At 38.4% G+C, this 23,706-nt stretch overlaps 1 protein-coding gene across 6 annotated transcripts in view; it reads right to left on the bottom strand.

Annotated features, from left to right (window-relative positions):
- NTRK3 (neurotrophic receptor tyrosine kinase 3) overlaps positions 1 to 23,706 on the bottom strand; it is a 345,980-nt gene that overhangs the window by 88,348 nt on the left and 233,926 nt on the right. The window contains exon 13 of one of the 6 annotated variants that reach the window (XM_007425863.3): positions 7,956 to 9,422. The exons of the other annotated variants lie outside the window; for them this stretch is intronic. Coding sequence (XP_007425925.1) covers positions 9,301 to 9,422 — 122 coding nt within the window. The 3' untranslated portion in view covers positions 7,956 to 9,300. Of the gene's footprint in view, positions 1 to 7,955; positions 9,423 to 23,706 lie in introns of those variants that run through there. 6 annotated transcript variants of the gene reach the window in all.

The raw sequence follows: 23,706 nt of genomic DNA, 5'->3' as shown, positions 1-23,706 counted from the left end.
GTATTATATCCCCTTATTTTGCATCCCTCATTTTCTGACTGTATTTCTTTAGTGCACATTAACTTTTTTGTTTGTTCTCATTTGGGCAAAACTCCCACTTCCTAAAGAAAGTTGTTTCTCTCCTTCTCTCTCCTCCTTTCCTTCACATAGTTCATTAATAACACGGACTTAAATATTACCCATCCTGGCCTATGCTATATAGCCTGCTTCAACTTTTATTATCATGGTGGTTTAGAATAAACCAAGCATTCTGGAGAGATTTTAGCCTCTCCATTTCTCCACTTCCCTTTTCAAATTCCTTTCTACTCAGTTCTCCCAGTTTAAAAAACATGACTGCAATTTGTAATTGTCTTTAAATATATGCATTAAATTTGATGGCACCATGTTTTCAGTTAGTTAGATGAAAACTAACATCTTGCACAAGGATCTGGATACCATTTAGATTAAATTCCAAGGTTTCCTGCATCCTGGCTGGTTTCCTATTTAATTCTCCTGTTGCAATCGTTTAGGAGGTCTACATAGGTTACCTGTTTGTCATGATCAGAACGTACATTCATCCAGTTTATGAGAGAATTATTGAAGTCATCTATTAGTGTCACAATTGTTTTTCTTTTGGGTCTCTAACTCCTTTCAGCTCATAATGACTCTGAACAATTTGACCAGGGACATAATAATATAACCCTAATCCTAAAACATTTTTAAGGTCATATATTATCACCCATAGCAATTCTTTGGAGGAATCTGTTCCTTTTGAGTTTTTCTAGCTTCTCTGCACCTCTGCTTTCTTTGACATACAGAATAACACCTCTCCCAATAAGCTTTTCCTTGCCATTCCTACAAAGATTATATCCAGAATTAACAATATGCTACTGGTTCTATTATATCTAACTTGTTCCCACCAAGCTTCCATGATTTTCACTAGAACCATGATGTCCCCTAAACCCAAATATTACAGCTCCCTAATTTTGGCTCTGAGGCTTCTAGTATTTGCAAGGAAATTCTTATGATCTGTATTTCCACATAGGACTTGATGTGTGTGTTTTTTTCCTGTGGCCCTTTAACTGCTTTTCCTAGCTTTCACATTCTACTGTTCGTGCTCTTGACTTATTTATAACCTGTTTCTATTCAAACATATTTCCACCCACATTCCCTGGGGTTAAATTTGCATTTAATCATGCACAGAAGTGAATGCATTATTTTCTTTCAAAACATACATTGATTAAACTTATTTTGATATATTTTTTTAACTTGGGCAGCCAGGAAGTATAAGACAAATGGATAATTATGTTCTAATTTGCACATTATTCCAAGAGGTACAGATCCGATCAGTTCATACAGGAATTCACAAACACAACATTGCTTAATTATCTGGACTGGGCAAAAGAAGTCCATGTTTGAAGAGTGTGGGAGAATAAGATGAAAATATGAAGAAAAAACATTCACAGTTACAACCTTGTTAATTTCTACTAGTCCACTACACAAACTCAGAAACTCTTCCCATTTTTCTTTGCACAAGCTGATCCCTAGAAGATGTATTTCCTCTCCAAAATATGGTAGTAATTGTTCCTATGGTTCATTAAATCTTTGAATCAAATAATCACTTCTTTGGAACATCAGTAAATGTCAGGGTAAGAAAAACATCAGCATAGATTACCAGTCACTGCTGGAAACACTCTATTAAACAAACACACGAAAACTTACAAAAGGGAGACTTTTCTTTCTTCATTATTTCTGATCATACATCCCTCCACCCCATCCTCTTAAAGGTTGCATTTAAGGCTTTACTACAGGAGGTAGCATCTTTATCCCTTTCTAATGCCTGAGCTTAATCTGAAACAGCTGAAGATGGTAGCGATAGTGCAACTCAAAATGAAAAGATATTCTGTTGATATGGTTAAAACTTTGAAGGGCTATGATAGCCTAGGACTTTTAAAGTTACTTGGAATTTTAACCTTTCCTGTTTCCTGGTTTCTAAAAGATGAAGTCATGGAAGATAGCACGCTATTGCCCTGTTGCCCTGGGATTGTTCTAAGCCACCATGGGCAATTTCATTATAAAAGGGTGGAAAACAACATTTTAAAATAAAAAATAAATTATGCCTTAAAATAAACGGGATTTGCAAAATTAAGAGAGGAGGTGTACTACACTACAGCAGTGAAATATGGATTCCTTCCAGGCAGAAATTGTCTATCAGATCTGATTAAAAAATGGAATTTTAGCACCTATGCAAATCCAAAGTATTTGAATTCATTTGCAGCATGCTCTGGCTGTAAGAATAAAGTTACTCAGCTATTTATTACCACCAAGATATTTATCAGGCATCAAAACCAAAAGATCTACATCAGATATTAATAAGTTATGCAGTTGGAAAGTCAAGTCACCTATGGAAATGAAACAACAAACTCTCTTCCCAAGTGTGATGTCTTTACTTATTCATACCTTACTTAATACATAGGGTGTTAGTTTGTTAGAATTTCCTAATTTTTTTCCTGCCTTCCAGGACAGCTCTAGAAAAATCACTGTAGCAAATCTACCAGTCGATTCAAGCACTTCTTCATTCTCTCTGAAGTCCTTGTCCAACCTCATGGAAAGTGGAAGGCTGGCAGCCAGAACAAGGAGAAGACTGTAAGTGACAAATCCTCCTCTAGCCAATAGATGAGAACTGTCCAGGAAGTCACAACTAGTTCCAAGGAAGCAAAGAGTCATAGACGGTAGGTGACACATGTCTACTTTTATCTATAAGTACACATCTACTCCTTGTTTTAGTGGGAGTGCCCTCTTTTGTGACAGAGAGTTCAAGGGACATTTCAGCACTCTAACGAAGTCACAAAGAAGATTCACAAATAAAAACTCTCCAGAAATCCTTAAGAAACAATTGTATATATGGTTATATAGAGAGTTATATAGGGAGTGTGATTGTTTTACTAAACAAAAACAAACTGGGGAAAAAATTCTTTCATCAGCTTATAAAGTGGTAATCCCATTTACCTTAAAATTTGTCCCTCCAAAAAATGATCGTTTCTGATGTGAAAACTTCTGGTGAGATCAGAAATGATAATTTTTAGGCCTGATCACAGATTAGAAGCTAGAGTTGGTAACTGAAATTAATACAAGTAAAATATAGAAGATGGGTTTCCTTTGCAGTCAAAATCCCTGAAAAAATTACAAGGAAAAGAAAGGAACATATCAGACTTTCTATAAGAGCAATGAGTTTCCATTAAAAGTAGTGCATTTTTTCTTCAAGGAAACTTCCCAAAGCTATTAGCCCATTTCAGCTAAAGAAAAATTCAAAGCTGTTTTGTGGGGTTTCCCTGTTGGGTAAAGCTTGAGCAATTCCAAGGGAAAATGAAGAGAGTTTACATTAAGCAGTTAAAACTGGGGCTCATGCATCCTGGTGATATGGCTTCATGTTCATTTATTGTCTAGGTTCACGCATCAGTCAAAGCTGTGATGTGCTTGCTTGGTTTTGGTTGTGAGGTTGTAGTTTACAAACCATGGCATATGGCTTAACTGTTGTGTGAGCCCAACCTCTGGTGGTTTATTTAATAAACAAGGATTAAACAAACCATGACATAATGTTTTATGTAAACCACACAATTAATTAACTAGAAGGTAAGAGACCTAGACTAGAGCACAACATGGATCTAACAACAGCATGTAGATATGCAATGACACCCTAGAGTAGGGAATTCACAGGCCTTTATATCATCAATTTCCCCTATTTGTTGGACTGATTAAGGATTATGAATTCAGCTCTTATCAAAGATCAGAGATTTCCCAGACTTGCTTAAGGACAAGAAATGCCCAGAGTTCTACATGATGGTTATAGTTCCACATTTTAACACAGGTGCAACATATATTGTGTAACAATGCTGTGTTGCAGGATGCCTTGGTTCAGTGTGTTGAGGCTGCTGATTTATGGATTGTCTTTGCCCAATAGCTTCCTTGTAATCAGACCAAAGATTCAGGCAGTCTACTCCTTTGTCTTTAAGAAAGTTCAACCAGGTGCCTAGAAAAGCTGACATCCTGATTGTTGATGAAGATAATTAGCATTTCCTTAGCGCTTTTCCTGCATACTCAAAAGTATGACACAGACATTACAATTTCAACTACCTTGTAAGGTTAGCCATTATTATTGGCTCCATATTGTAACAGGAGTCACCGACAGTATTGAGAAATGAACTTGGAAGTTCCCTGACCATAGTGCATGCCCATCAGAATTAGATTACAACAGGTCTCTTGTCTTTGATATATGATAATGAGAGGCAAATTATTCCTGATATGGAAGTTCAAGGCAAAAGGGGAACAAGTCAGGCTGAACACTGTTGGGGTAGTTAGGAAGTAAAATTTTGGACAGGACAATCTAGATTCCTGCGCAAAATATTGTAATCAGGGAATAGGATGCATTAACAAAAGCCACATTTGTTATTTGAATGCTAGGGAAGAAAATCAGGCACATTTGCATAGCTGCATAGATTCCAACCATACAGGCAGTTAGCAGAATGAAAGGAACAAGGTATCACTCAATATAAGTCTTAATGCCTCAGAATTCTATACCTCTATTGATATTCTATATGGGCTTATGTATATTGTACTGAGCTCTGCTCATTGTCAATTCTGGTTCCTTCCATCACTCTCCACTACATACTGGATTTCCTGGATTTCCTGCATGACAACTTCTTACTCCTCTTGCTGCTTCAGAAGATAGCCTGAATAGGTCACATCAAACTGAAATCTGACATTCTTGTGATTTTCTGCATCCATAAATTTCAAGTTAAGGTGCACGTTGTCTATTAAAATATGCAGGCATTATGCATCATCTGACTTCTACACTCATACATTCTACTTCACTTTAACCTCTCCAGTCCTTGTTTCCCTAAACCTGTGTGGTCTACCAAAGTAAACACTCCATGATGCTTCAAATATGTCACCATTAACACAGTATATTTTAATGAAGGGCATATGCAATCAACTGCAAGAGCTAAATTTCTCTAGAGAGAATTTATTTCATAACTGACACATTAACACTCCACTTGTCAGAATGTCTGAATCCAGTTTAATCCATTTCTGCAAGAGTCTTTTCAGAGGCTCTGTGGGATCCAAAAGATAGCTGAATAAGGTCTTAATAATGTAAGGAAATTACTTAAGTCATCATAATCTTCAAGGAACTGGCCCATATACTATCATTATCATGACTTCTAAAAATAGTTCACCGCAATCTGTCTAATCTAAGAGGAGATTATTCTATTTGAAAATATTGGCTAACTGCCTTTTTTGTTTATTTTTTAATAAGAGAAGTAGTTCAAGAGGTAGTGACCATTCCTACCTAGTGAGAGGATACAAAATCTTTATTCACAGAATGCACACCAAGTTATAATATCACTTGTCTGATTTCAGTTTAGCAAGCTGTATGAATCCCGATGATTCCATATTTAAACGATTATTAAATAAAGTATACTTAGGGCATATCCCCATCAGGGTGTTAGGTGTTAGGTGATTAGTACTCAGCATTCTTCCATTATCCTATGACGCTCAAGAATGCCCTCCAGGGGGCTCCCTTTTCCTGTCCAACAAGGACAATCTCCAACCAACATTGATTAGAATCTTCATACACTTGGTAATGAATTAGCTTTTTCTATTTTCATAAATTACTCATTAGTTTAGTGGTATGATCAAATCCACTGCTGGTTGATTACAGCTATGCTTCACTCATACAATTCATATGCAAGGATTTTCTGTATAATCAGCTCACAGACCTAGTCTCCAGTTGTAAAATGAAATATAGATGCATGTATGAACCAGGCAAAGGGTAGAGGAGTGCTCTATCTCAAGGAATTCCATTCTTCCTAAAACACACATTTGGATTACCAACGGCTCCAACAAAATAAATGACACATTGTTGGGAAATTTATTGATTCTTTTGTCTTCCAAAGAAAAGAGTCAGTGCAGCAGTTTAATTAGAAAATAAAGTGTTTATTAAGAAACTAGACATCAAAGACCTCTAGAGTCTCTGTGAAAGGGGAAATTCCCATTTTCATAGCACAAGATGATGAACATGGAAAGAGGAAAAAAAATGATTTGAAATGGAGGGATCTTATTGGATAATGAGGTAATGATTACAATAATTAAAATTGAAGACCATCTTTCTCTCTCTCTCTTTTTCTTAAGACTCGCAGCTTAAAGCCACCAATTGTGAGCGCACAAGGCCTGGTTCTTATTTATTCCACCCCTTTTCAGAATTAAGGAATTACCACAAGTTCCTCAGTTGCTCAAGTCACTTCTCCTCAACACTGTACCATGAGAAAATTGTTAAATACACACAACAGTCGGCTATACATAAAGAAAACAAAACTGAACTGTGTTAATAGGCTGCTTTGGAGGTGCAGAGAACTTAACATTACACACAGTGAAATAAAACTTTTTGAAATGTAGGAGCAAAGCGTGCTTCCCGTTTTCATTCAGAAGAAAAAGTAGGGTACACCTATCAAAAGTCTGGAAAACAAGTAACTCAAATTTGATTGTTGTGGGTTATAATGGCATTCCTTAAAAATAGCATCAAGACCAAGATAGAGAATCTGGCCTTGAATGAACTTTACACCTAAGCTGAAAACTAGCAAAACAAATCTCATATATATGCAACTCCAGCTAGTGACCAGATACCTATGCTAATTTCCAACATTCCCTGCTTTGACACAAGCAAACCTATAGTGACATTACAATTTTGGTTTTCAGTTCTTATTTAAATGATTTGCTATTTCAGGCTTGATGTGGCTACTTTCCATACAGTTAAAGCTATCTATGGTTTTTGCACTTGACTTGATTATTTGAGCAAACCAGCAAGAAAATAAATAAAAGGATAGTTTTATGAATAAACCTCTTCTGTAATTTGCAGAAGATATTCCAGCCATTTCTAGGAATCTTCATGAAAGAACACCCCACAAAAATAAAATGCCTCTACAATATGCCTACTCTTAAAGTTCTTCAGTCCTAATGCCTCAATCTTCATTTATCTTATTCCAAGGGAGTAAGTGATCAGGATAAGCCATTCTGGAAGCTATATAGCCCTGCAGAAACATCTGGCAAATCTGATGGCACAAATAATTCTCTGCAACAAGCTAAAAATCTAAACAAATATTGTTGGTCTAGCCTGTCTTACCTCTTGTCCTAGATAACAGTTCCACACAGTTTTCAGAGCCAGTGGGAACTTTTTTAACATTGAGAGGATGCTGGGGGATATTAAAAAAAATGGTTCTCATGGAGAATTTTCTTATGCTTAAATTATGAACATGGCAGTCACTAAACATCAATTCATCAACAGACAAAGTTATAAGGTTGCTTCCAGTCCCAATCCTTAATCCTACCCCAAGCTGTTCCCTATTTCTTTCTGGGAGATAGGTGTTCTTCCAGATAAAGCATTAAGCTTCAACAATAAACCATGTTTACATTCTAAGGTGGTTATTAGACTCAGAGAGGATCTGAAAGGAGAAAAACATGTTGCTGGAGTCTAGTACTTTATTTTACAGCATACCAGCTTCACATTTATTTATTTTCAATGAAATAATAATAATAATAATAATAATAATAATAATAATAATAATTGGGGGCAGAGAGTTTGGAGCACCAAGGAAGTTGCCTGAGGATGTGTTAGTGTCCACAGGAAACATATTGGCTATCCCAAGTTTTGCATTTGCATATATTCCTATAAGTATATTGGACCAAGACTCTAAAGGAGGCTATCTAATATTCACCATTTCAGATTGAAACTGCTCATCAGAAAATACAAAAACAAGCGAACAGATATCTCTTCAGGGTGGAGATCAAGGCTGACATTCCCCCTGCTTCCATTGCAGAGGTTTTGAGATGGAGTTAAGATGCGAGAAACAAGAAAAGAAATATATATATATATATATATATATATATATATATATATATATATATATATATCTGAGTCCAGAATCAATATTTGTATTTATGCCAGAGAACATGTAACAAGAGTCTTATTCCAATCTCTTTTGCTTAGTTTGTATGCCTTGAGCCAACTATACATTCAGTGTGCATGACTGAATTATAATACATCTCTAACTTGGTGAGAAAGAAATGGAAAGTGATGGAAGAGGGGAAAAATGAGCCAGAAAGGCAGAAAAGACTTGGTTTGCAGATCTGAGATAGGAAAAAAACCTTGTGGATTTCTTCTGCATTTTTGTCCCTAAACTTGTTGAGATCTGCAACACCACTCCTCATCCATCCAGGGGTGAAGTCCAGGAGCATCTTACCTCCCCACCATGCCACACACACACACATACACCTCCCATCCCCAGATAAAGCCATTATACAAGCAGCAGGGAAGAGGCTGGTGTACAAAAATGAAACACTGAGATAGCTGAAGAGCAGGTCGAACACACAAAACACACACACACACACACACACAAACAGAAGATCCTTCTACAAAATTGGTATTCAAAACGAAGCCACCAATATCATCTTTTTGGGGTAGAATAGCCCGGTTTTCCCATGATTGCTTTCCATATAGGTTCTGGTACAATAGCTTACGACTAGATGGGATAGAGGGATGGGGGAAGAAGTGGGGGCAGAGGAGGCTGCCTTCATTTTTCTTACCAAGGGTCTTCACTCTGTTAAAATATCTTCTGTGGTCTCATCTCTTCTTGCTTTGGACCGTTCTCCCACAACCTGACTACTGCAACTGAGAGAGTGGGTGGCCTTATTCAATGTTATGATGTCACAAGGATTCCAGGCAGAAAAGACCACAGCTAGAATTGCTGGACTTGGATCAGTTGCTTGGGTCTTATTTATATTTATAAAAAAGCAAAGTGCACCTGTTATGATGAATCCTTTGATGTTCTTTATCTTTTTTTTTTTCCTTAAACAAAAACAACAACCAACAAAAAATAATCTGTTGCTCTGCTTTGCTCCTGTTGTGCCTTGCAGCAACACTGTAACCGATGGAGGAAAAGAACACAGGGACCAACAGAAGAGAAGAACATTCCTTTGATCTGGTGACAGGAGAAAAAAGATACACCCCCTTGGTTTTTTCAGCATGATGCAGACTGAGGTCCAATCCCACACGGTGGTGGCTTTGATCTGTGTACAGACCATGCTTTTGTGGAGTGTCCCATAACTCTCAAAGGGCACAGCCAACAAACTTGACATTGAAACAAGGAACCTTTCAAGGAGGTTTTTTGATTTAATTTTTTTTTTTTGTCTTTCACTTTTGTTGTTGTTTTTGTTTCGTTTCGGGTTTTTTGCACTGTTGATTGTGTGAGAGTTTTGTTTTTGTTCTTTTTAAAAGCCATGACGTCCTTTGCTGAAATAAACACTGACATCCTCAACATAAATGCCATGATGGTTAAGAGGATTAGAATGTCCAGGAAGGGTTATTGGATTCAACATAATTTCTCTGAAACCTAAAACAGGGAATGGGGTTTGGGGAGGAAGGAAACAAAACCAAACAAAAAAAAAAAAAAAAAGCAGAAGAGATAATAAAGAGTGGGAGAAAGGAAAAAAATAATCTTCTTATCACAAAACAAATATTCAGACTAGAAAGGAATAGAGAAAGAGCAACATACATATAACTATCTGGAAAACAAACTAAAACAGAATAAACCATCGGACTGGTTGCAGGTGGGTTATATTCATGTTATGTATAGACTGATATTTTTCATTTTAGATCTAAAATTCAGCCTGTTCAAGACCTGGCACTTTCTGAAAGTGTTATGGAATTTCTGTTGTTGCTTTTCTTAAAGGAAGCTTCATCTGCGCAAAATTAAGGCAAAGCCACGTAGATGTCTGTTTTCCCTCCTTTATTGTTCACTTCACATATGGGTTAGTGAAAGCTGATATAATATAGTAGCTAAGAAATTAGCTGCAAAATGGGGAGAATTGGGTTTGAATTTCATCTCTACTATGATTTCATTTAGTTTACTTTTACTTCTCCAGTAAAGATTCAATGGCAGGGATAAAGCCTTCTCCTAAGTTAACTTATGGAGCTTTCTCTTGAGAAAAACTACCAAGCCCTTGATATGTCCCACCACCTTTCTAGGAACATCAGCTCAGAACAAGTGGTTCTACTGCCCTTACTATAACAAAGGTGGTGGATATGGTTAACACTCCAGAGGCCATTACTCTGGAAAATACGTTCACTGAGGTGGCCATGACTTATAGGAAGCAAGACACTTGACTGCTCTCATTCCCGTCCCTACTCTTCACCCCCAAGATTGTCTCCAGGAACACAGAAGCAGAGGCAGCAGGCAAGCAGGGCACAGAACTGGAGGCAAAGTGCCTAAAAGTCAGCATGGGTCTGACCATCCTTGAGCCCTATCCATGAGAAGGAAGTTAGACTCTCCGCATCAAATTGGGGGCCTGATGACAAATCAGGAGGAATCAGAGCAGCAGAGGCAGTGCTGAATCTTTGTTCCACACTGCACAGATGCCCTGCGATATTAATCTGTAACCTACTGAAGGAGTTCCCAGACGTCTTCTGCATGGCTGAATTTAAGCCACGCAGCAGAAGAGGAAAGCAGGAATCAACCTTACTTGTTTCATTTTTAGATGGGATTTTAAAACCTCGGCATTCTGATAGGCTTCATATGATTGATTTTATTTTTCCTGCTGGATCTTGGATTAGATTGCTGCTGCTGTGTTACTTGGCTATTTCTTTTTCTTTTCTTTTCTTTTCTTTTCTTTTCTTTTCTTTTCTTTTCTTTTCTTTTCTTTTCTGTGAGCAGCCTTGTGCATTTTAAACACGTGCATCTTACAACTGAATTCTAAAATAAAAGGAAGATAATGCTTGTTCTAGAAGAACAAATAGAAGATGATCCAAACACTTACAAACTGTGTAACTGTGAAATACAACTCAATTATAATATTCACTTACATATTCTAAGTGAACTAGAAATCTCCTCTACCTCAGTCCAATTATACAGGATATTCTAATTTATTTCTAATTCCCGAGAATAAATTGTGTGCATGTGTATGAAATTTGTAAGGGATAGGCGACTATTTATAGCCTTGTCTGTACTGAACAGAAGGTGGAGTGGAAAACAGCAGTTTAAAGCCACCAATGTTTTAATGCAGATTATCTTTCAGTCCTTGATTTGTAGGACTGGACATAAGACATTGCTTGTTACTCTTCTTCTTCTGTTTTCATAAAGAGTTTCATTTTCACTCTCTTCCTTGATGCTAGCACGAGATTTCTAAGTTGTCTAAATCAGAAAATTATTGCTTGCATTAGCCTTCTAGAACACAGATGGAAGGACACAGCTGTGAATTTGAAGGATAGCCTTTACTTCAGCAAGAGGCTCAAGGCCTAAATAGGGACTTTATTCAGGACCTTACAGTTTATAGCCCATATTTTTAACCACCACAATATACCAGCTTTCAACATTGTACCAAACTGAAATCAATCTGGTTTGTCTTGTTTAATCTTGGGTGTTCTTGTTCTGCCTCAATTGATACAGTGCCTACTTCCTAAATATTATTTAAGATTTTCTGGGATATACTCAATTTGTAACTCATTCTGAGTAGTACTTGTGTAACTATAGTTCTTTATCTGCCTTCCTTTGGGAACTGGCTCTCTATTTTTCTACCTGTACTGAATCTTGGAATTCTGGATGTTTTAGCAGTTGGGAAGAAATATAAAATGGTCATAAAGATATGTACAGGTCTACAGCACTTGAATTGGTCACCTAAATGAAAAGTGACTCCTATATTGTAGGAGTTATTATAACTATTGTTATAATGTCCTCCATATTATAAATCTCTTTTCAGTGGATGAAAATATATCTGGTGACATTTTTTCTGTGATGCAGTTTCCTGCTCTGTCTGCCTATGCTTTCCATCTGAAAAAGCCCATAGGAAGAGTTCTCTTCTAGTATTTTCCCTTGGGATTTAATGGAAGCATGAGAAACAAGGGAGGTGGCAGAGATCTCTGAAGAAATTGCTTTGTTGTGTTTTATTTTGTTTTGTTTTGTTAAAAAAAGCCAGGAGTACATATATAGCTCTTGGCTAGCTTGTAAAGAAAGAACAGTATGGGCTCAAATATTACGGAAAAAGTAATGCAAGAACACCACCCTTGAGAATTTCTTCAAGATCATCTTTTGCTTTGAAATAGCAAAAGCAAATTCTCTTTCATCAGTCTAAATGAGAACTGGTGGGGAAATGTAGGGTAAGGGTTTCAAATGGCAATAGACTCTACCAATGTTTGAAAAGAGTGAAATGTAATTCCTCCTAACATAGCTAAGAGTTGGTAGACCCTATATCATAATCAGTCTCATGAAAGTCTCAGTGATACATTTGTCAATCATTCAATCAATAGACTCTCCTTTGTCACTGGAAACTGCAGAATCTATTTGTGGAGCATTTTCACAAGTCTTCAGTCTCTTTCTCTCTCAATCTCTCTCTCTCTGTCTCTTTTGCATCCTTAAAAAAATGTAAAGTGTTTGAAGAACAGCTTGCAAAACACAAGAAGGTTCTGTATATATAAGTACACTGACCTGATTCATACTTTATGGGAGCAATGTTAGAATCAAAGTTATCCCTTCATAGTAATGCTATACTATTACAATGAAGTTATTTACTAACCTCCACCAAACTAAGATATGCACAAAAATGCATGTTTAAATATTAAACTGCAATTTGGGGCATTCTAAAATGCTTCAGGTCAATATGGAAATGAGACTGAATGGACTTACGCAGCTTACTCCAAATATGTGCACTCTAGATCATTTGGATTACAATTCCCAAAATTTGTATTGAGCATAAATGAATGTTGACAAGATTAGAAAAAGTTGCCCTTCAGAGAAACTGGATTGGACAACCATTAGAATGGGATATCCAAACATTTCCAGTGGTAATTTTTATCATACTGGCTAAATTTAAACTGAGTGTCCTCAAGTTGCATACATTTCAACCATTAGAATGCTCAGCAATGGTTATACCTAAGTCTGCATTTCTAGAGGCTCCCAAGTTGGGGAAGATTAGCTAAATAAAATCTTCATGTGCCAAAGCAACATATCTTTAAATGTCATATCCAATAAAATTGCCAAATGTGCTGTATGTTTCAGGTATTCCATATTGGAAACAGAATGCTGAATCATATGGATCATATTAATGATCCAATCTTTCACTTTTGCTTTTAGGCCTAGAAATAGTTTTCAAATGTACACATGAAACAAGATGTACAAAGACGATTTAAGTGTCACTTGTGAAAATGCTCTCACACATCTTCCTATGTATTTCTCAAAAGGCTCCTTATTCTAAACCCCAGGTTTATTTCATATGGATCAGAAACCAGGATGGTGTTTGCTTGGGAGTATTTCATATATATACAGAGAGATCAAGTTCTAGATCTACCTATAGATCTAAGTGACACAAACAAGGTCAGCAGGAACCGGGAATATGGGATCAGTAAATCTCAAAGGGCTTTGGAATATGGATTGCAGCTGGATGAATATTGCCTCTTCAGTACCAATACAGCTGGCACTTGAAAGTCTAAGCAAAAAATATGATTAGGGAAGGGGGCATGATCAGATCTCCTTATTTTGTAATCTAAAAAGTAATTTGAATTATGTAACCATCATAGCTGCTGTTATCCTGATCAGAATCCATTCCTTACATAGCCGCATCTAACTTTAAAAAATTGTAACCTAAGGAGGGGATTCTCAGTACTATAAAGGCATATACTATATAATACTATATCTATACAATATATTATAGGTTGGCCTGTAATTTGCAAAAGTGCAGTGTTTTGGAATCATGGTTGATGCCAAAAATTGACTCAGAAACTGGGGCAGTAGAAAGAATATTCTATACTGGTATATTCTATACTATTAGAAAGCTATGAAGCCCAAAGCTATCCAAACCATCCATCATGAAAATCTGGACTAAGAAAATGGGCAAACATGTTGGACAAGGAATTTGTTTCTTTCACCCACTGGTGAGTGATGATATTCTTGGCAATCATGAAGTATAGTAAAGCATGAATATGGGGAGGCTTTGACATTGGCTGATGAAGACAAAGGGCTCAGGGTGAATTACGATTGGGCTGCGTGTCATGATATAAACCTCCCATGATGCAGTGGCTAGAGAGAAAGGACTGGTGAAATGATGCTGCTTGCACAAAGAGGCTTTTGTTCACTATTACCTTTGCCTTACCTTTTCACCACCAATACTACTTTTTCTCCTCTGCCATCTCCCCACACACATTTGCCCCCCATTTAGTTTTCCAATGGTCTTCCCTGCTTCTTTGTCATCTATCAGGCAAAGTTTACTTAATTCATTCCATCTATGCCCTGATTCATGACTGCCATTATCCATGCAGCTTCTGTCTCACGATTTGGTTATATCAAGGCTTTGGAACATACAGCGGCCCAGATATTCCTATGCTACAACTCCCAGAAACTTGAATCAGCATGGCCCACCGTGTGGGAAGCTGGGAGATGTAATTCAACAGAATTCAGAGGTCAAGCACCCATGAACTATTTTGCAGAGTTTGGTTGTTAGGTAGAGAAACCACACAAAAGAGAAGATGTCAAAAGTTCCTCTTGGGTCAGGAGAGCAGCAGTAGGTGAAGCAGTAGCAACCACAGAATCAGAAATATGTATCTTCACCTTCTCCTTGCCCTCCTTACATCCAATAACTAGCATATACACCCTGGCTCAGGTCTGAGGTTCTTTATATCCATCCCCAAAATAGCCATCTAATGAGGATAGGGCAGTGATACAGAATCTGCTTCTCATTCCAAAGAGCCCAGATTCAGTCCCCAGATAGGAAAATGCTTAGATCCAAAAACTTGGAGAGCTCTAGAAGTTAGTGAAGGTAGTCAGTGGCCTGACTGAGAATGAAGCAGTTATACAAACAAGGTCTGAAATTATGTAGAAGAAGCAGTGTTGGACTAAGACTGGGCAGATCAAATCCCAACTTAATTACAGAGCTCACTTGCCTTCTCACAGCCCAGCTTTCCTCACAGGGGGATGAAATTAGGGGATGTCCCTATGCGAACCACCTTGAGCTGTCAGAGAAAAAGCAGCCTATTAAATATATATATATATATATATATATATATAAATAAATGGGATTGTCAGTTTTTACAACTGCTTCTAGAATATGGTTAACAAAACAGAAAACAGCCATTCCTTAAAGCTCTAATTAGAGCTTTGCTTAACATTCTAAATTGAGCTCCAAGGAGTATTTAATTTGAATTATGTGGCCAAGATCTCTTTTCTGCTCTTGGGCATGGCTTCTAAGGTACAAATTATTAGTCACCTGTGGCCATTTCCCCCTTTCAGACAAAAAGACGTTGGAATTATTTCTGTGGGGTGGAGAGAGGATGTTTCTGTCCTAGAGGACAATAGATGTATCCTTTTAAAGAGCATTCAATGACTAATCCTTGAGTGGGCATTGCAGGGAAACCACTACAAAGTCATCTTGATATTCGTACCTCTTCCATGTAAAACCCTGGAATCAGTGCCACAAGGATATTGCAGGAATAAAATTAGCCGCCAACTGGTGCTGTTGGTACTGCCAAGGTAAGCTATCACAAATTTTTTTACAGTGAAACCCAGTAGGGCAAAATGTTTCCACTCTGCAGCAGGTCCTGGTGATCAAACTCTGTTGTGTACAATAGGTTGCAATTTGGAGGATCTCCTTTTTTAGTATGATCTCCCATGTAAAAGCTATGTAGAAATAGGTTATATGGAAAGAAACTATACCCTAAACATTTTGTCCAAAGGGGCTGCTGTTCTACTTTTTTGTGCAAGGGAAGTGCTTGGCCAGTGTGTTTATTGGATTTGAATATTCAGCTCAAAGTTAATTATCTTTGAATGGATTTTCACAATTGAATCAGACACCTTCAAATTGATTCGATTTGAAGGTGACCTGATTGGAGAGACATTTATACATGTGCAAAAACTCCTTTTCAGGAAAAATTCAAAAATGCAAGTTGAAGAGTGCTAAATTCAAGTTTAAAAGTACCCCCATTAACAGCCAAGGCAGGGGGGTGCTGCTAGCTGCAATGGAAGAGCTCCAACCCAATTCACATCCACCCCCACACATGCCAGTTTAACCATGTTAAAAAAATAACCCAGATATTTTTAACATGGGTTTAGTACTTTTTCAGAATTGCTCAGAACAACTGAAAAGCAATGGGTATGGGTGTATGGAGAAGCAGAAATGAGCTCTGCTGCTGATGTGATTTTATTATTGGGGATGTATTGTTTACCTTGGGTATCATGGGTCATTGACTGAAGCTGTTGTTCCTTGTAAGCACTCAGAATCACTGTTGTGAGATGGGCGACCATATACATTATTTAAATTAAAAAATGAAAGGAAGACTTTTTTGTTGCTTCACTGCAATATCTGGTCCTTCAAGGTAGTCCTTCAAGGTAGTCTAGACAAGAAGCACTACCAGGAGCATCTATCTAAACTATCTTTATTGTAAGGTTACATTAAACAGAGACTGAAAGCATTTTTCCCCTCCTCTCTTTTTAGTCTCCAGAAAACTAGGGAGGGTCCCCTCTGAGACACTCACACTTTTCCCCCACCTGATGACTGAGTTGCTCTTATCAGATATTGCCTAGGCTAGGGGTCTTCCTCCTGTTTCCCAAGGGCATTCCCATATACAATCACAATATCCCACTCGGTGCCTATCATCTACAGTCAGCCTTCCCAGGTAGACCAGAGAGGAAACACACCCAGATGAGTTAATTCTACTTTACAGTAAGGCTACATTAACAGAATATTGCAAGTCTGATAGTACAAATCTCCCACTGTCTTTTACCTCCTGAGAAGTTAAGAAGGTTCCTTTCTGAGTCTCTTTCCCTGCCCATTATGAAGCTGTGGGTTATGCCTTCTCTTATCTGATTGTTCCCTAGGCAGCATCTCTTCCCTCTGTCTCCCAAGGTCATTCTTACATACCATTAAAAAAGGCTGGCAGACAGGCACTGGCAAGCTGACTCCCTGCTTCTTCTGCCATCCTTCTAGCCTTTGCAGCCAGGACTGGAAGTCATATCAAGATGCCCTTTTGCTTGCCAGGTCTCTGATCCTATGGACCAACTTCATGGAATCAGAGAACTGGCAGGTAAAGAGTTGTCAACCATGTCTTAGCACTTTTCTTACCAGAGACTGCAGGAGAAGTAAGGTGAGAGGGCTCATTATTTTCCAGGTTTGGATTGCAGGAGAAGGGCATGGTTAGGGTTAGAGAGACAACTCTTTATTTATCTGCCAGGTCTCTGATCCAATAGAGACCTGGGGGATACAGATATATCTCTTCCAGATTCTCCTGTGATTGAAAGCCTAGCAGGTAAATATTGATAGTTCAGTTCAATATTTAACCTTTAATATTCACAGGTGACAGTACATAGTGGGAGAGATGTACCCTGAAGTGGCAGAGAAAGATAAATTCCACTAGTAAGCTGCTATTTGGGTCGATCCAGGTATGTGAACTAGGGATTGGCTTAGAGACCTGGCAGGTACAGGAGAGAGCCTCTTCTGAAATACCTGGCTTCTCCAGCTGTCAAAAGGAAAATAGCCCTGAAAACTGGAACTGGAGGGGAGGGGATGGGACATGCCTGCAGCTGCCTAAAGTGACCAATAGTATCCACCACATTGTCAGTGAAGGATCCTAGATCATATCCACACCAAAAAGAAGTGTTAAGAAAGAAAACACTATTTTAAAACTAAAAGCCAAGTTTAAGCTTCCTCAGCTTTTGACTAAGGATGAGAAGAAGGCAGTGTCCTGAGGACATGTCATATTAAGAAGAATTTACTGGAGGATCTTTGTCCCATGGTTGGGGGGATGAGTCCTAAATGTGAGAAATGGGTCTGTGGAGAAAACATCTGAAAATTCTCACTGAAGTTCAGTCTAAAATAATTCATCCACACATGTAACTCAACACATTCTGTAGGCCAGCTCAGGGAGTGTGTTTGAAGCATGCCTCAAGACCCTGCTTGACTGGTACAGGTGCTTGTTTAAATGAATAAGAACTATGTAAACTGGAAAAGCAGGGAGAGGAGGTGTACAGAACTCCCTAGAATTTCTCTGAGATTTCCACAGCAAAGCTCCTTGAGCCTTTAACATTCCAGGTTGAAATCATTAAATGTCTGCTAAGAGGCCATCTTTCCTACTCTAATTCCAATCCTGCTGTTTCCCTGTAAAATATGATATGTTTCTCCAGGATTGCACATTTTGTTTTCTCTGGACCTCTTTTAGGCATGGAGCCATTCCAAAGTACAAAACGCTGCGGTCTGATAAACTGAAAAGGGCACAGATCCAAAATCTCTGGAACGCTTCCCCTTCCACTAGTCTATGCACCCACAGCAAATGGGAAGCAGGGCGGGGGGGGGGGGGGGATCATTTAAGTAGAGTGAAGGAAGATAATCTCAGAAGAGAGGAATGAATAAAGAGCTGTATTAAGCTGAGCTACAGCTGTGCCAAGCCAGCAGTGGTTCCCTGGTGGTTACTGTGACCCCAAGATGCTTTTCTAAGAGGACATGAGGAACATTTATTTCCCACAATGCACAGAGACCACCTCAGAGGGTCAGGAAACGTAGCCAAGTTAGATCAATCTAAGACTGTTTTTAACTAAGCCAGAGCTGTGTGAGAGCATATCAAAGGCAAAGGGTTACATATCCCAACATACAGGCAATGATATATTTGGCCAAAGAGAATACAGGCAAATCTTGTTTCTACCTGACTTGCTGAAGTGTGGCCTCAGTATGAAATCACACCTCCAAAGAATAGCTACGTGCTACTATTAAAGAAATATATACAAGGAGGGGAAGTTGTATCGTTCATGGTCAAATGTTGGACATTCACTGTAAGATCTGAAAGACCCCACATACTGTTGATTATACACATGGATGATTTGAAACTCCATACCCACAAAACCTGAATAAAAATATGAAGCCTCCTGGTTCCTTTGAGAATGTTTCCCCTTACATCAAATGGATACTTGAAGATATGAGAAGTCTTACAAGACTCCAGCCTGTTGTAGAGTTGGAAAATTCACTCCCATTACTCTTTGTAGTTTTTCTTAAATATGCAAAATTTGTGTGTTTTCCTTCCCTAATGTGTATGTTTCTAAATCTATCCTTAAAATTCCATTTTAAAAATGCATTGCTTCTAATACATGCTTTTCAAATGTATCATTCCAAAATACAATCTTTTTTATCCAAACATTTAATCAGAGAACATAAGATACTAACAGGCCCCATTCACTAATATATGCTGATGCCATGAGGTTTTTTTTTTAATTATTATTATTTTGTATCCCGCCTTTATTATTTTATAAATAATTCAAGGTGGTGAACATACCTAATACACCTTCCTCCTCCTTTTTTCCCCACAACAACAACCCTGTGAGGTGAATTGGGCTCACAGAGAGGGACCAGCCCAAAGTCACCCAGCTGGCTTTCATGCCTAAGGCAGGACTAGGACTCAATCTCCTGCTTTCTAGCCTGTTGCCTTCACCACTAGACCATACTGGCTCTTCATTCCCACTTTTGTAACTTTGCTCACATGCACACATATTTTTCACATTTTACTTCCACACATTATTTAACAGTTGACTAGCTATTTGCTAGTTCTGCTTATTTTCTTCCTTGTTGACTCTCTTCCTAAAATGATGATATATACCTCTGTCCCAGAGATGTTTTTTTTTCCCCTCTCTTTTCCTCTCTTAACTGAGCAGTTGGAATGGTTGTGAATATTCCACAATTTTGAGATTGCTAAAAAAGATGAAAACATGGACTACAAAATTTATCAGTAATCAATCCTCTATACATCAAGAGACTAAGGTGGATTCGTAGATTATAGAGACTTTTTTGGGGAGTGGGGGAATCTGCAAAATATCTGTCAGTTAGTCAACTGAAAACTGCAGTTTGTAGTTGCTAACATCTAACTCCAGTTAACAGATCGGTCTCTTGTAAAATATGTACCTACGTCTGCAAGTATCTTACTTATCTCCCATCTTAACCTTAATCCAGTCTTTGGGAAATATGCTCAAATGATCCAATATTAAGCCCATGTGGAATGGCAACTCGATATCTAAAGTGCTATCAATTTGGGCAAATATATTAATATTCACTGAAGATAAAATCTATCCAAAATGTGCATATAGAGCCTCTTTTGCACACTACCTATACTTTATACTCATCAACCATGGATGGAAAAAGTTCCAGTAGCATGAATGGCATATTTTACTTTGATCCTGAGAAAATCTCTCACCTAAAGTAACCAACCCTGTCAAAAGGCAATACAACCTGGAGGCTTAAGATATTATGAGCCTCCTCCAAACCTAGGTATGATCCCCATCCCCCTCCAAAAATTGTCACTGAACTGTAATTTTTAATGCAAAGGAAGGGGGGAAATCATGAAATACTGGTGCGTAATCATTTTAATAATGGATTTTTTGTTTGTTTGCTTTAGCCCTGCCTACTTCTATCTTTGGGCTCCAAGCATTTGAGTGACCTCTAAAATGCTATTCAAAGGTCACGGACAGTCTTAAGTCTCCCAAATACCCTGGGAAATGTTGATGCTCTGTCTGTGCATAATTTCAAGAAAGCCATCTCCCAGGACACCCCAGGTTCTTGGCTGTTCATCGCTGCTGTATCTTTCCCCTCCCTCTTCTCCCTAGTGTTCCTCTCCAAACTCTGCTTTTATTATTTTACAATCTATGTGAGGGATCCACAGGAAATATGTATCTTGGCAATTCCTCACCTTCCAAACCTTCACAAGAATACAAAACAAGCAACTGAAAGGGAAACACTTGCCCCAGGCTCCCACTATAGGAGCAGTCCTGGTTATCCCAGGGTTACAGGAATTCTTGCAATCCTGCATATCTTCCTTCACTCCAGCATTCCTCTGGTTGGCTTTAATTCCATTCTTCCCTATTTCATTTTTTATCTGGAAGACAGCCCTTTTGGCCAAAGCACCAGCAATGTTCTTATTTGTTCCTGTCTAAGCCAGGCTGGATTAACACATATGTCTGGCAGTAGTGGCCTTCTTCCCTGCATATGTGATGATGAGATTCATCTCTTGCTCCCTCTCTTTCCAGATAACCACCAATGTGGTTCAACCCAGCTGAGAGCTGCTTGCATAACCATTTTTCCCTTCTGTAACAACCTGTTGTTTGTTTGCTTTTTAATTACAGTTTGTGTTAGTAATAAAAACTGTATGTTCCTGATTCTAAGCTTCAGCCAGTTTGACTATGAAACCCCCAGTACTCACTCCCCTTGACTCTTGCACTTAAAAGTTGTATTTAGCCATTCACAAAGACAAATAATAGAATCAGCAGTCTTGTCTAATTGTAGACTGCATTCCCACAATACACTTGCCCTGGCTAATGAATTAAAACTTTTTCTCGAGCTATACAGTACTTTGGAACATAACATAACCAAATGGATTTGATTTTCACAACAGACCAAACTACAAAACCTGAACTATGGTAAGCGATGACAAATCTTAGCAGGTTGTCCATCTGTGCTTATTAGTCCTTTTAATTAATTTGGTTAAGCCTGCGCAAATGCAACATTTTCTCAGCACTGGAAGGCCAGCATGAGCAAGATGGGTGAAAGACTTCCATTATGAACTAAATTCACAGCAATCCTGCAGCTAAATAAATAAGGGAGAGATTGGATGTCCCATGGAAACTGGATAGCTGATAGCCCCCAGCAGAGGGACCCATGGAGTGCAAATGATAAAAGCAGCACTGCAGCTTCACAATGCAGGCTTTACAGAATTGTGTCACAATGGCAAGATGCTGCTTTCATCATTCTGATAAAAGCTTTAGATCCTGTGGATGTTTTTGCTTCCTAGTATGTGCTTGGGGCAATTAAATCCTAGATCTTGGAAGTGAGTCCCTTACATAGTTAGATGGTCTCCTAATCATCAGCATTCTGTCTCAAAGTAAGCAATGGGTCTGCCTGCTTTGCTCCACCCTAACCTGTTGGTCAGCATTTGCAGACTGGAAACTGTCAGCATCTAAAGATGAAAAAAGGCAATAAGGAGACATACAAAAATTCTTACTCAACTCCCAATATTGGGGAACTATCTAATCCCTTACCATCACACAGAGAGTAGGAAGGAAACTGGGCCAAAAGAGGCTGGAAGAAGTATGTGGCACTCCTATCAAAGGAGGAACAGTCAGGCTTGAGATGTTCCATAAGGCCAGTTCATGCCACTTCTGCAAAATGGGCCATGAATAGTCTAACATTTGGTCTGAGATTCGATATTTCCCAATTCATTTGTTTATATTGTGTGTGGATACATTCATGTCTACTCAATTCTTTTCTTTCTTCAGAATGGGTAACAAACAAATGAAAAAGAAGGAAAAACATGTCAGGAAAATGATGATGATTAGGCAGAATAAGAACTCCTCCCTATGTGGTGGTTGCCCTGAAATGATGCAAACTGACAAAGTGATAAAGGGCATTGCCAGGGCTACTATGTCGTTCTGCGAATTTCTCTGCTCAGAATATGGGAGACACCATGTAGGGCAGCCTCATTGTTCTGCTTAAAATTTCTTTTGCATTTCATTCTCAGGCAATTTGGTGGAATAGGAATTGCTTTCTTGTTTTGCAAAGAATATCTTACCAACATTCTTAAGGTTGGGCTGCCCTTTTCTTTATTATAAAGTGGCCAAAAGTGTACTTGTGCGAATATAAGAATGTCCTATTTTTCACTGCATGATCATCTGTCCAATGGTCAGCAGCCCCTTTGACTTCCAATGCAGTTTCATTCAGTCCCAGAGGTAGTTATCAGGGGGAATATTTCATTTTAAATCAAGAAACCTGGGCCATTTGGCACTGATGAGTGATGGAGAGACACCCTCACTCATCAGCACCAAAAAGACTTGCAGGATCTGCTGGAACCTGGCCACAATAAAGTGAGATCTAAAATGCTACTGAAGAAAAGAAATGTTCAAGTATTCTGAGAATAAGATACTGTCTTTTAAAGGAAAGCTGCAGAACAGATTTTGGCAGAGTATTAATCTTAGGTGGCAAAATACTTGGAATCAGCCATACCTGCAGAGAATAATATCTATTGGCTCAGGTAATGAAACTTTGGCAGTTGGAGATGTTATGCTAACAGAATTCCTACATTTTGGAGATACACCCATGTCGTTTTGGAGATACACCCTACCTTCAAAGTGGAAAGCCTGCAGAAAGTCTGCAGAAAGCAATACCATCACTGCCATTCTGACTCTGTGATACGTTTTGTATGAAGAAGCATACTTGTGTCAGAAGCTGGCGCTACTGAATCTTTGCCATCATTTCCCATTAAGGATATGACAGCTTGCACTATAACTAAGAGGAGCTATGGGAATAAATATTCTTAACATGAGACTAACTGTCCACAGTGTAATTTTATTCATCAGAACCCACTGGAAAAGCTCAGCTTTAGTGTCAAATAGTCTTCACTTTGCCAGCTATGTTCTGCTAATTACTTGGTAACTTTAGTTCCTGGAACAGTGGTCCTGATGAAGTTAGATGAGCCAGCAGAAGGCTTTAGCAGGCAATATTACATGCAGGCAAATACTAAGCTAGAGAAACAGACACATCTGGCACAGAGGTCTACATAACAGAATACCAGTTGAAGGCCTCAAATTGGCAGCAGCCAAGGTTTGAATTGCTATGGCACTTTGCTTCAAAATAAACTGGGAGTGAGCAGCCACACACAAACAAATTAATCAA

The sequence above is a fragment of the Python bivittatus genome, unplaced genomic scaffold, assembly GCF_059951505.1.
Source record: "Python bivittatus isolate LINGU-HERP-01145 unplaced genomic scaffold, Pbiv_v1 ctg000530_np1212, whole genome shotgun sequence".
Taxonomy (NCBI): domain Eukaryota; kingdom Metazoa; phylum Chordata; class Lepidosauria; order Squamata; family Pythonidae; genus Python; species Python bivittatus.
The sequence above is the reverse complement of the archived record's forward strand: the minus strand, read 5'-3'. Positions and strand labels throughout refer to the sequence as shown.